General features: G+C 50.8%; 1 protein-coding gene across 1 annotated transcript in view; it reads left to right on the top strand.

The window, feature by feature from the left end:
- LOC135057153 (NACHT, LRR and PYD domains-containing protein 3-like) overlaps positions 1-9,560 on the top strand; it is a 318,674-nt gene extending 309,114 nt beyond the window's left edge. Inside the window, exons 12-14 of the mRNA XM_063963052.1 lie at positions 2,400-2,570; positions 5,413-5,583; positions 9,395-9,560. Coding sequence (XP_063819122.1) covers positions 2,400-2,570; positions 5,413-5,583; positions 9,395-9,560 — 508 coding nt within the window. The remainder of the gene's footprint in view (positions 1-2,399; positions 2,571-5,412; positions 5,584-9,394) is intronic.
- Positions 9,561-13,877: the final 4,317 nt, after the last annotated feature.

The raw sequence follows: 13,877 nt of genomic DNA, 5'->3' as shown, positions 1-13,877 counted from the left end.
CCTCACTGACAGGCAGCACACGGCAGTGTTACAATGTAGCGCCTATGCGCTACATTGTAACCAATGATGGGAACTTTCTGCTCAGCGGTGACGTCACTTTAGGTCAACCGCAGGGCAGAAAGTTCCCATCATTGGTTACAATGTAGCGCATAGGCGCTACATTGTAACACTGCCGTGTGCTGCCTGTCAGTGAGGACAGGACCACACAGCTGATCAGGAGAGTGCTACAACGTGGCGCTCCCTGATTGGCTGATGAAACCCACTTAGACAGAAGTCAGAGTGGCTTTCTGGCATTCGTGGAAAGGTGACCCATGTGCAAACATGGGTCCCCTTTCAGTTCGTGGTCGGGACACCGTTTTGTTTTTTTGTCAAGTACGTGGATTACCCCTGGATTTCCCGAGGAGCCTGGACCCCTGGATCTCGTGAGTATAATTTCTTCAACAGGTACCCCTTGGATTCTACTGGAGAAGAGGACCGACCTGCGTGGGAACATAAGGTAAGTATGTATGTATGTGTGTGTGTATGTATGTAATAAAATTATACTTTCACGGTGTGTGTGTCTTGTGTTTTTTTGGGTATTTTTTTAGTAGTAGTACTACAGGTACCAGCGGGCCCGTTTTTCCGTCGCATGCTGGTACTTGTGGTTCTCCAAGTACCAGCATGCGGGGGAGGCTTGCTGGGCCTTGTAGTACTGCTACTAAAAACAATATCTTTTCAATTACAACAAAGGCTATCAGCCTCCCCATCCGCAGCCCATTGGATGGGGGGGGACAGCCTCGGGCTTCACCCCTGGCCCTTGGGTGGCTGGGGGGGGGACCCCTTGATTGAAGGGGTCCCCACTCCCCCAGGGTACCCCGGCCAGGGGTGACTAGTTGGATTTTTGATGCCACGGCCGCAGGGCACTATATAAAAGTGACCCCCGGCTGTGGCATTATCTGTCCAGCTAGTGGAGCCCGGTGCTGGTTTTAAAAATACGGGGGACCCCTACTCTTTTTGTCCCCCGTATTTTTGGGACCAGGACCAGGCGCAGAGCCCGATGCTGGTTGCTTAAATATGGGGGAACCCCTGTCATTTTTTTCCCCATATTTCTGCAACCAGGATCGGCTCAAAGAGCCCGAGGCTGGTTATGCTTAGGAGGGGGGACCCCACGCAATTTTTTTTGAAAAAATAAGCACTTTCCCACCCCTTCCCACTGATATACATGCACGGATCTCATGGATCCGTGCATGCCTATCCAATCACGAATAAAAAAAGCAGGTCTGTTTTTTTTTAGCACTTTTTTACGAGTTGTAATTTTTCACGGCAGTGTTTGTTCTTTTTTTGCTTTGCACTTCTTAGTAAATGACCGAGATTCATACTTAAACAGCCGCGTTTTGACCGATGGTGTATTCATTCGTAATTTTTTACCTGAACTTGCAAAAAATTACGAATGCCCTCATCACTGCCGTGATTAGTGCTTAGTAAATTACCGAGATGACACTTTGATGAAAAAACGGCATCTCGGTCAAAATCGGGAGCTTAGTAAATTTCCCCCAGAGTGTGCAACTGCCATTCAGACCTGAGGCAGCAAGTGAGACCCCTAGAGGCAGGAATGAGACAATGCAAGGCAACACAAACACAGACATTCCTAACAAGGGCATCACTCCTGGGGACATAAGGGGCACTACTACTGGGGGCATTACATAAGGGGAACCACTACTTTGGGCTCTATATAAGGGGCACTACCAGTACAGTGGACATTGCATAAGGAGCACTACTATTGTGGGCACTGTATAAGGGGTGCTACTGTAGTGGGCTTTATGTGTATTACGGGATGCTACTACTGTGGTTATTATTACTATTGTGTGACCACGCCCCCTTTTTGAGACCACGCCCATTTTTCAGCACTTCTTTGGGCATTATGTGCATTATGGGGTGCTACTACTGTGGGTATTATGTGTATTAGGGGTGCTACTACTGTGGGCACGCCCAATTTTTGAGACCACGCCCATTTTGGGGGGCGCGTGCCTGCGAAATGCGCAATACCTTTATTACATGGGCGCTGGGGGGGAGGGTGGGAAGTTCCACTACCTCTCTAGCACCACTTTAAGCACCGGACAAAACCATGTGCAGTGCAGGTGGGGCAGATGTAACGTGCAAAGAGAGTTAGATTTGGGTGGGGTGTGTTCAAACTGAAATCTAAATTGCAGTTTCAAAATAAAGCAGCCAGTATTTACCCTACGCAGAAATAATATAACCAACCCAGATTATATTTTACCATTAATCATTTGGAAACCGCTATTTTCACTTTATGTAAGGCTTGATAAAATATTAGTAAATGCTCAGTTATGGCGCCATGCTGAGTGTGAGTCTGCAAATTATGAAAAATAAACTAATCCAGATCCCTCATCTCTTATAAGGTTAAGAAAATGTGGTCTGACCTCATCCTGCTGTGATGATCTCCGCTCTGTTCTTACTACAAACCGCTCTCTGACCAGACTGCGCCTGTCAGCAAATGCTCTGAGGGACTCTGGAATAAAGCTTCTGTGTGAGGGACTGAGACATCCAGATAGCACCCTACCAGAACTGAGGTACTGAGTAAGATTTGTCTCTGTTGTATAACTGATCTCTCAGTACAAGCCTTAAACTGGGTACACATGACATACCTAGTACTAGTGTGGACCCATGTTTTGCACACTCCAGCCATTCAATAGCAGAATGCAGCATGTCATTTGGCTCCCACCCCACTGGACCCGGCATCTGCAAATTTGTATGCACTTGCTGCATGTCGGGTCCCATCCGTGGTGATGTTGTATTTGGTACATATTGATAAGTGCGTACCCAGCTATAGACCACACAAGGCATAGATACAGGAAAATAGTTATTGAATTTCCTCTTATGTTATCGAAGTATATTGTTATGAAACTGTTCATTGTATGTTCAACAAGAAAGAGAGGCAACTGGATACTCGAGAGAGTACAGAGGGGGAGAGGTCAGAAGAAGAGACATATAGTAGCATATCATCAGTATAATGACCGTCGCCTCTCCACTGCCCTGGTCACTGCTTCCCATGCTCGAGTTCAAGACTATGCCTGTGCTGCACCCCTTCAGTGGAATTCTCTCCTCCACTCCATTAGACTCTCACCGACCTTGCAAAGCTTCAAACTGGCACTAAAAACCCACCTATTCATCAAGGATACCCTGCCAATGCATAACCTAGCACTGAGGCTGCTCCACTGTCTGATGGCAGTATGTAAGCAAAGCCTTGAACAACTCGGGTTTGCTTACATACTGCCATCAGACTACCTCCCGCTTACTTGCACGGTCATGTCATCTGTCTGTCGCCCCTTCCCACTAGATTGTTAGCTCTTCAGAGCAGGGCCCTCTTTCCTCTTGTTGTCTAAGCCCTCTTCTCGACACATTTCACTCACAGCTCTCTCCTCAGCGACCATCTTTACACGCTTTTTCTCCTGCTGGTAAAGGCTCATCTCTATCTATGGCCATCAGCTCCTAGTAGTACGATGGTTACTCCCTCGCTACTTACATCTAAGCTGTATTATGTTTTGAGAATTGTGGTGCTCTTCGTTACCTGTACTCTATTTTTGTTATTTATTTACTGCTAAGTTTTGTCTCCCTGTACTGTCCTTTGTACGGCGCTGCAAAACACTTGTGGCGCCTTATACATTTTTTAAAATAATAATAATAATAATAATAATAATACTGGAATTGAAGGCCGAAGGAGCCTATGAGTGCACCCAGCTCCACCTCACCCCCTTCCAACTCAGTCCTGTAGGCTGCAGTGTCCCATGGTGGGGAAATGTTGGGGTAGGTGGCACTGTGTCAGCATAGCAGAGCAGCAGATGAATAGATGCTGGACACGGCATCCACGCAGTGCTGGAGACAATGGAAACAGCTTGGGTAATGCCCCAAGAGTGATAAGAAATGGAGTATTGCCACAAGGCCATGTGCATTTAGTGTATGAAGAAGGTGTTGACTCCCTGATGTTGGGAGGTATGCTTATTTAATGCCCTCACTCATGCACCAAGACTTTGCGCTAGCCTCCAAACCTTCATGCATTCCCTAAGAACACCTATGTTCAGGCAGCTTATCACATCCCAGTACCACCCACATAACCTCCTTCAGCTATTCTACTTATTACCTCCCACTACGCAGTGTACTTATAACTTCCATGTGTTCTCTTTCTATGCCTAATCTCACACCAGGAGAAGCCTCTAATACCATCCCCACACTGACTGCTCCCACTAAGAGTTTTTTTGGCACTTGTTTATCAAAGCAGCAATGAACAAACTTCCAAGTTGAGACGGTATATTTATTGCACTGGTGCAGCCATCGAGTAGCACATGCACACAGATATACAGTATCAGTAAGAGGAAGGAGGGGAGGATCATCAAACCTGCCAGGGAAGGGATCACTTGATCCTTCTCCAGTGGTACTATAGTTGTATCCCAGAACTGCTAATGCCATCCGCAGATGGTGATAGCAATTTGAGACAAGCTATAAAAAGTTAAAGTTTTCATGTGCTTGGAAAATGCTCCACTTTGCAGTCCCCACTGGGAATTCAGTGGTAAACGCAGGATTTCTAGAGGGGGATTTCCAAATGCATTCCACAATCTCCCACTTTGCGGAATATTGGAGAAAGTCGGCAGTCTGGGGGAGCGGTAGAGTAACCTAGTAACTAACAACCCTGGACATTAATGTAAACATTGGTCTTTTTATACACTGGATACGGTATTAATATTTAACATTATAGATGGTCTGTAGTATAGGCTGTATCAAATTTATTTAAATAATATAAAAAGATAAATGGTCAGGAAAAGGTTAAACATACTGTACCATAATAAATAAATGCACAAACATAATAGAACCAGTACTGCACTTTCCAAGCACACATTCTCCCACCTCATGGTAAGGCTCCTGTCTCTTCTTCCTGGTAGCTACTCTCTGGTCCAGTGCACTGGTTGAGGACTCAGATCCACACACACAGCAAACTTGGTAGAAGAAGTTGCTATCACTGTGCATATGCAGTAGCTCTGTTCTATCCCTTAAACTGCATAATATGATGGCAGTTCTAGCAATCAGATTATATACCATTGATATTGTCATCATGTGTGCCACTTCACTTGCCAAGAGGAGGGGCTTTCCGGGCAATCAGACACCCCCCCCTCCCCCCCCCCCCCCCCCCGCATTTGCCTATGGAATTACATGATCTGCAGTATTCTGCATTGCTTTGCATATTGCAGGAGATACTGCTGACATCTTCTGTGTTAGGCTGCCGATAAATAGCCTTGTTACTTAGACTTTCACCTTAGCCATTTGGATAAAAGTTAGTAAATATTCAGTGATGACTTCATGCTGAGTGTGAGTTTATAAGTAAAAAAAATGTCCTAATGAAGATCCCTCATCTCTCATCAGTTTAAGTATCTGTGGTCTGACCTCCTCCTGCTGTGATGATCTCCGCTCTGTTATCACTACAAACCACTCTCTGACCAGACTGGACCTGGCAGGGAACAAACTGAAGGACTCTGGAATAAAGCTTCTGTGTGAGGGACTGAAACACCCGGCCTGTGCCCTACAGGATCTCACGTAAGACCTGCCTCAGTGAAAATAGAACCATTCTCTCAGTACCTCATTCAGACCTGATCTCTGCAATGCGTTTTCGCACAGCGGGCGATCAGGTCATAATTGCGCATGTGCACGCACATTGGACAACAACAGCGGGCATCGCCGGTCAGCGACTGGATGGTGCAAACATTTCATTCGCACGGGCGTTCGCAAAGTGATTGACAGGAAGAGGCCGTTTGTGGGTGGTAACTGAGCGTTTACTGGGAGTGTCCGGAAAAACACAGGCATTTCCAAGCGTTTTCAGGGAGGGTGTGTGACGTCAGCTCCGGTCCCGATCAGCCCGTTCTCATCGCACTGAAGGAGTAAGTCCTTGGCTGCACACAGACTGCACACACTGGGTTTTTGCAGCTTGCCATACACATGCGTTTGCACACTTGTATGGGCGAATATACACTCCCCCTGGGGTGGGTCCTATCTGATCGCAGCACAACAAATTTAGCAGCCCAGCGATTAGGTCTGAATGAGGCCCATAGACCACACAAGGCACAGACACAGGAACATTGTTACTGGATTTTCCCTTATGTTATCTGGTTATATTTTTATGGAGCTTTTATTCTATTCATTGTTATGTTACAACCATTGCTTTGTTTTAATATAAGTTTTACTTAAGAACAAGTTTTATATAGTAGTTATTAGCCTATTATTACTAGCTATATTATACATTCTGGACATTCCCACTCTCATCAGATGTTTGGAAGACACGGACACATTTGACAGATGTGTGACGTTATTATTCTTTGCAGTTATTTTTTTATAACAAAAAACATTAATGCGACTGTAGAACCGCACAGATGGAAACAGCAGCACAAATCCCGCTGTGCGATGTCACATCTATCCCAGTGTCACAGGCATTGCATGGCTGAACAAGTGGACGTCCAGTAAAATGACTTGGGTGAATGGGTGGTGGTACCATGCTGAATAGGAATTAGATATACTGTAACTGCTCCAACCTTCTCACTCATGTAACAAAACTAGAATTTGTGCTGCAGCATTGAGATTATTTGAGATAAATGGTGTAGTTTGGGGAGGGGGGGGGGGGTATCGGGAGGACACAGCAATATTTTCTCCTTTCAACCTCCCTAAGCTTTTTTTGGGGGGGTTAGCAAATATAAATATTGGCGCCCCTTGATGGGATGAACTTTTTAAAGGGATATCGTGCATCGAAGGTACATACTGCAGAAAGGGGTGTGGTCTCACAAGAAAGGGGCATGACACAACTGTACCTCCAAGGGTACAGGGAGATAGTGGGTGATTAGGGAAGCAGGGGTTACAGGTAGATAGTGGGTTACTGGTGAGGCAGAGGTGACAGGGAGATAGTGGGTGGCTGGTGAAGGGCCATACTTATCTACTCTCCCGGAATGGCCGGGAGGCTCCTGAAAATCAGGTGGCACTCCTGGCCACCCAGAAAAGTGGGCAAGTCTCCCGCAAGTTGCCCGCAGCTGCGCGCACTCGCCAGCACCTGCCTGTACCGAGGGAAAGTGGGCGGGGGTGATGACGCAATTTGCAGCAAATCGCGTCACCGTAGCTCTGCCCTCTACTTTGCAGTGCCGGTAATGTGGGCATTGCCACAATGATGCAATCACGTCTGCACACCCCCGGACCACCCTTAGATGCTGAGCCCCTCCCCCTGGTGTGCCGACCTTGCTGCTACCTCCTGCAGGGAGCAGCTAGAAAGTTGCCAAGTATGTGACAGGTAGATAGTGGGTGACTGGGGCGGCAGGGATGACAGGTAGTGGGTGACTGAGGCAGGGGTGACGGGTAGATAGTGGGTGACCTTCCAGGTGCAGGTGTCCAGTCCAATCATTTTAACAAGCCTTCTCCCTCATCAGCCGCTCCACATAGGCAAACCATGCAATGTAACCCCAACTGCAAGCATCAAGTCCTCACCTCAATGGAGCCCTCATAGATAACAGATGCTGCTCTGGGTCCTCCCACAGTGCTTTTCAGCCCTGGATGCGAGGGGTGCCCAGCGTCCACTATGCCAGCAGTGTCCTGGGAGCGGCATTGCTGGTGGTGTCCTGGGGGTGGGGTTGCTGGCGGTGTTCTGGGAGTGGGGCTGCCAGCACGTAGCGGTGTCCTGGGAGAGGGGTTGCCAGCAGTGTTCTAGAAGGAGGGTATGTATGGAGGGAATGTAGTTATGTGACCGACGGTCCCAATAAATCTCCCTGCATCCCGAACTCTCAAAATACCAACAGTCAGCATGCTGACTAGAAGGGACTATTCCCATGACACCCATAGAGGGGTGGTCTTCAGTATGCCAAATGTCGGGATCTCGGCGCACAGTATACCGGCGCCGGAATCCTGACACCCGGCATACCAACAGACATTCTCCCTCCAGGGGGGTCCACGACACCCCTGGAAGGAGAATAAATAGCGCGCCTCCGTGCCCGCAGCACGGTGAGCGCAGCGAGCCAGCAAGGAGCTCCTTTGCGCTCGCCACGCTGTCGGTATTCCGGCGGTTGGGCGCCGGTATGCTGGTCGCCAGGAGCCCAGCCACCAGCATACCATACAACACCCCCATAGAGTGAGAATAGAACCTGTGGCAAGCGCAGCCCCCCCCCCCCCCCCCACACCATCACTACATGTGATGCTGATCGCCGGGATCCCGGCCGCTGTTAACACAGCCCCAACCCGTATGGAGAATGCAGCTGTGACACCCTCCATAGTGTGGCGTCTATGCGGCTGCATACTCTGCATAAGGATTGGGCTGGCCCTGTACACAGTGTGCATATAAGTTACATGTTTTCTCTTTCTGTGCCTTTCTGTGTCAGCAACTGAAAGAAGTTAGAACTTCCGAGTTCTCACCTGGTGTCTTTATTGTGCAGGAATGGCCATTGATTGGCACATGGAAAGATATATCAGTGAAAGGAAGGAGGGGAGGACCATCCAGCCTGCCAGGGGAGGGATCAGGAGATCCTTCTCCAGCAGTAATATAGCTGTATCCTAGACCTGCTAATGCCATCCGCAGATGGTGTTAGCAATTGGAGACATGCTACAAAATGTTCAGTGTTTTATGTGCTTGATAAATAGCTCCACATCCCAGTCCCCATTGGGAATCCTGTGTCCTGTGTTACTATGCATATCTCTGACATCTCCTGTGTCAGGCTGCTGTTAGATAGCGTTGTTACTTCCATTTTTACCTCAGCCATTTGGAAGCAGCAATGTTTGCATGATGTAAGGTGGTATCCAGATGATAGGTCCCAAGTCAGTAGGTCAACCCCAAATGGTCGACATGGTCAAAAGTTCTCCATGTAGAAGGTAGACAGTACAAAATGTCAGCAGGATCAAAAGGTCAACGTGTTCAACAGGTCGACATGACAATGGTCGGCACGCAAGTTTTTATTCACGTTTTCCAAGTTTTTCATCCATTACCATCCACGTGGACAATAATTGAGAATAGTAACCTTACCCAAAGTGTGGTGAGTCAAGCGGTACAGTAATGGGTTTTTTTTTTGTGGCCAAAAAAGTGAGAAAAAAACAAGAAAACAAAAAAACTTGTGTCAACCTTTTTTTTGTTGTTGACCATATCCATGTCAACATTTTGACCCTGGCTAACTTTTACCTGTTGTTCTTTTGACCCTGTCAATCTTTTCTATGCTGACCATTTTGGGGTCAACCTAATGACTGTAGACCTTTTTATTGTAGATCTAAGGAGCCAAACCCATGTAAGGATTGCTGAGTATTTAGTAAATGTCCAGTGATGACATCATGCTGCGTGTGAGGCTGGAAATGATAAGAAATGACCTAATACAGATCCCTCTTCTCTCATCAGGTTATGGAGCTGTGATCTGACCTCCTCCTGCTGTGATGATCTCCGCTCTGTTATTACTACAAACCGCTCTCTGACCGGACTGGACTTGAGATATAATGGTCTGACCAGCTCTGGAATAAAACTTCAGGCATGTGTGAGGCCGCCTCTGCAGCTTCTGTTGCAATAATATTGCGTTGCATCCTCAAAACTGTCTTATATGGGATGATTCAGAGTTGCACGGAAGCCGGCCACATTGCACCCCAGGAGATAATTGTAGATCTGGACCAGCCCTCAGAGATGGGTGCACCTTTGTGGCTGCACCACATGTGTCCATCCAGCTGTGATAGTAGCCACCATCACTATCAGCGCACATTCACATCAGCCCTATCCTCGGTGAAGGAGCCAGATCTCTGTGTATGCCCAACTCTGAATTGCCCTATACAGTATGCCCATAACACTCCCACATTCACAAGACATGACCTGTCCATAGTTGTGTGTACTCTGCATAAATGTCACACAGTGCAAGATGCATTCACAGAATGGACATTTGTGTGGCTGTGAGTAAGCCCCAATGTGATTCCTGTGGTACCTGCATCCAGGGGCGTAGCTAAGACATATGGGGCCCCATAGCAAATGTTTCTTTCCCCTCCTGCTCACAAACCTTGCTGAATTACGCAAACTGCTACCTTAATCGTCATCCCTCCGCAACCCACCCCTCCACCACCATCAGACACTGTGCTGGCGGGCACTCACCTCCTGTGCCCCGCGGCTTCTCCTCTATCAGTGTGCTGCTGCTGGCACATCTGTTGGCAATGTCCCAGCTGGCTGGCTCCATGTCTTTCCATCCTCTCTGATGCTGGGAGGAGCCAGACTATGCAATGCCACGCCTCCTCCCAGCAGCAGTGAGAACGGGGGGTCAGAGCCACCTTAATACTGACAGCAGATGTGCTTGCAGCAGCAGCACACTGCTGATAGAGGAGAAGTCACGGGCACAGGTCTGTGTTAATGTTAGTGTGTGGCTAGGAGGTAGCATATCCAGGTGCAGGGGGAGGGGAGGGCCAGGCCCTGGAAGTGGCCAGGGCCACTTAGCATCCGCACTCCCTGCACCTATGTTACCTATGCCTATGCCTGTATCTGTGCATACAGTGTATGGTGTAAAGTCAGCGTTAGATGTGAGCAGCCTCTCTCCCCTTCCTCTTACTGGTACCTGGCCCTCTGTACGACAGCACTGGTAGGTCTCATATATCAGCTCAGCCCCAATTCCTTCCCCTCCCTTTCCTTTTCTCAGGTTATACACATTCTTATTGTGCTTATTCTCATGTATCAATAGTGACACTGGAAGCTCTGCATTGGGATTCCACTGGGAGATCCTGGCTCTGTCTGCGGTTCACAATAGCAGCACCTTCATACTCAATATGGCTTGTGGTAGCCCCCCAGAATAATGTAATGCCTGTCTGCCTATAGATCATACTTGCCTGCTTCTGGGATCTTTCTGCTACGGGTGCTCCTCGGGTAACGCCAAGAACCATCTCCTATATATTTGCCTTGTCTGTGCCTGAACCTCTAACGCTGGGTGGAGTCACAGCTGTGGGTGGAGTCACAGAGCCCACCCACATGTGCAGCAAGTCTCTGTGCAGAGTGTTAGGTCCTGCTGCCTGTCCGCCATCTGCAACTCGGACTCCCCGGCCGCGGCGCCAGGGGCACAACACTGCCGCAGACATACACACTTAGGAGGGACGGGTGGTGCAGGAGAAGCCTTTCGTAGCCCTCCCTCACCCGCGCACACAGACCCGGCGCCTCCTCCACGCACGGTGACAGGGGGGTCAGAGTGGTCCCGGGGGTGAAGCATACAGTTTTACAATTGCCGTCCGCCCCAGCTCCCCCCCCCCTTAGTCTGTCACTACGTTCGGCTTGGTCGTGCCGATGTCCCTGCCCTTCCCACCAGACTGCCGCAGATGCAGTGGCTCATGCAGCACTGAGCCAGCGCTGCGCTATGCACACCTCTGTCCCAGCCTCCCGCCGGCGCCGAACACAAGGAGAGTGTCAATGTCGTCAGAAGGGGGGACACCAAAGTGCCAGCTGTACTGCTGTGACAGGAGCCGAGTGAGATAAGCCTCTGCAGCACTCGCCTCCTGTCACAGAGAAGAGCCGGCACACACTCTCTCCAGTCTCTGGGGGCAGCCAGCATCTTCAGGCAAGCTGGAAACACCCCCGGAGCGTGAGAGAACATACCCGCGAGGCTACTCCCCCTTTTAAATTTAGCCACACACCCTTTTCGGCTGCCGAAAACGCATGTGTATGTGTGTTGAGGAGGGGGGCTAGGGTGCTTTGGAGGGAAGGGTGGGGGGGGCCCAAGCTGTCACTGTACAGGGCCCCAAGTATTCAGTTGCCGCACGTTCGCACGTCACATTCCAACGCTGCCTCCCTCCATCCCCAGACGCTCTAACTCCACAACACACGGCCGGCCCGACAGCCCACAGACGGGGGATGAAACGGACAGAGTGCGTGATACTGTGGAGGGAGATATCTCAGGACGCTGCACCAATTTCACAGGTGAGAGAGCAGCGCTGTGAGTGTCGGAGGCAAACTGGGAGCCAGGAGAGAGCTCTGCCACCCCGATCTCACCCTTCTGGTGTCCACCCCCTCCACAACTTAACATGCTCTCTTTGTCAACTTCCTCTCTGGGGACTCCCCTCCCTACCGCCCCACGTCTCTGTAACCCCTCCCTACCGCCCCGCGTCTCTCTGTCCCCTCCCTACCGCCCTGCGTCTCTCTGTCCCCTCCCTACCGCCCTGCATCTCTGTATTCCCGCCCCACGTCTCTATATCCCCTCCCTACCGCCCCACTTCTCTCTATCCCCTCCCTACCGCCCTGCGTCTGTTTTCCCGCCTGCGTCTCTGTATCCCATCCCTACTGCCCTGCATCTCTGTATCCCCTCCCTACTGCCCCGCGTCTCTCTGTCCCCTCCCTTTCGCCCTGCGTCTCTGTATTCCTTCCCTACCGCCCTGCGTCTCTGTATTCCTGCCTGCCTCTCTGTATCCCCTCCCTACTGCCCTGAGTCTCTGTATTCCCGCCTGCGTCTCTGTATCCCCTCCCTACCGCCCTGCATCTCTGTATTCCCGCCCCGCGTCTCTGTATCCCCTCCCTACCGCCCCACGTCTCTCTGTCCCCTCCCTACCGCCCTGCGTCTCTGTATTCCCGCCTGCGTCTCTGTATCCCCTCCCTACCTCTCCGCGTCTCTCTGTCCCCTCCCTACCGGCCTGCGTCAATGTATTCCCGCCTGCGTCTTTGTATCCCCTCCCAACCGCCCTGCGTCTCTGTATTACCTCCCTGCATCTCTGTATCCCCTCCCTACTGCCCTGTGTCTCTGTATCCACTGCCTACCGCCCTGCGTCTCTATATCCCCTTCCTACCGCCCTGCGTCTCTGTATTCCCGCCCTGCTTCTCTGTATCCCCTCCCTATCACCCTGTGTCTCTGCATCCCCTCCCTACCGCCCTGCGTCTCTGTATTCCCGCCCTGCATCTCTGTATTCCCGCCCTGCGTCTCTGCATTCCCGCCCTGCATTTCTGTATCCGCTCCCTACCACCCTGCGTCTCTGTATACCCGCCCTGCATCTCTGTATTCCCACCCTGTGTCTCTGCATTACCACCCTGCATCTCTGTATCCCCTCCCTACCACCCTGCGTCTCTCTATCCCCTCCCTACCGCCCTGTGTCTCTCTATTCCCTCCCTACCGCCCTGTGTCTATCTATCCCCTCTCTACCGCCCTGCGTCTCTGTATTCCCGCCCTGCGTCTCTGTATCCCCTCCCTACCGCCCTGCTCTCTGTATCCCCTACCTACCAATCCGCGTCTCTCTGTCCCCTCCCTACCGCCCTGCGTCTCTGTATCCCCTCCCTACCGCCCTGCATCTCTGTATCCACTCCCTACCACCCCGCGTCTCTGTATCCCCTCCCTACCACCCCACGTCTCTGTATGCCCTCCTTACCGCCCCATATCACAGTATTCCCTCACTTCCGCCCTGCGTCTCTGTATCCCTTCCCTATCGCCCTGTGTCTCTGTATCCCCTCCCTACCTCTCCGCGTCTCTCTGTCCCCTCCCTACCGGCCTGCGTCAATGTATTCCCGCCTGCGTCTTTGTATCCCCTCCCAACCGCCCTGCGTCTCTGTATTCCCGCCCCGCGTCTCTGAATCCCCTCCCTACCGCCCCGCGTCTCTCTGTCCCTTCCCTGCTGCCCCACGTCTCTGTATCCCCTCCCTGCCGCCCTGCATCTCTGTATTATCGCCCTGCGTCTCTGTATCCCCTCCCTACCACCCCGCGTCTCTGTATCCCCTCCCTACCGCCCTGTGTCTCTGTATCCACTCCCTACTGCCCTGTGTCTCTGTATCCCCTCCCTACCACCCTGCGTCTCTGTATTCCCGCCCTGCGTCTCTGTATTCCCGCCCTGCATCTCTGCATTACCGCCCTGCGTCTCTGTATCCCCTCTCTACCGCCCTGCGTCTCTGT

This window comes from Pseudophryne corroboree, chromosome 3 (genome assembly GCF_028390025.1).
Source record: "Pseudophryne corroboree isolate aPseCor3 chromosome 3, aPseCor3.hap2, whole genome shotgun sequence".
NCBI lineage: Eukaryota > Metazoa > Chordata > Amphibia > Anura > Myobatrachidae > Pseudophryne > Pseudophryne corroboree.
The sequence above is the reverse complement of the archived record's forward strand: the minus strand, read 5'-3'. Positions and strand labels throughout refer to the sequence as shown.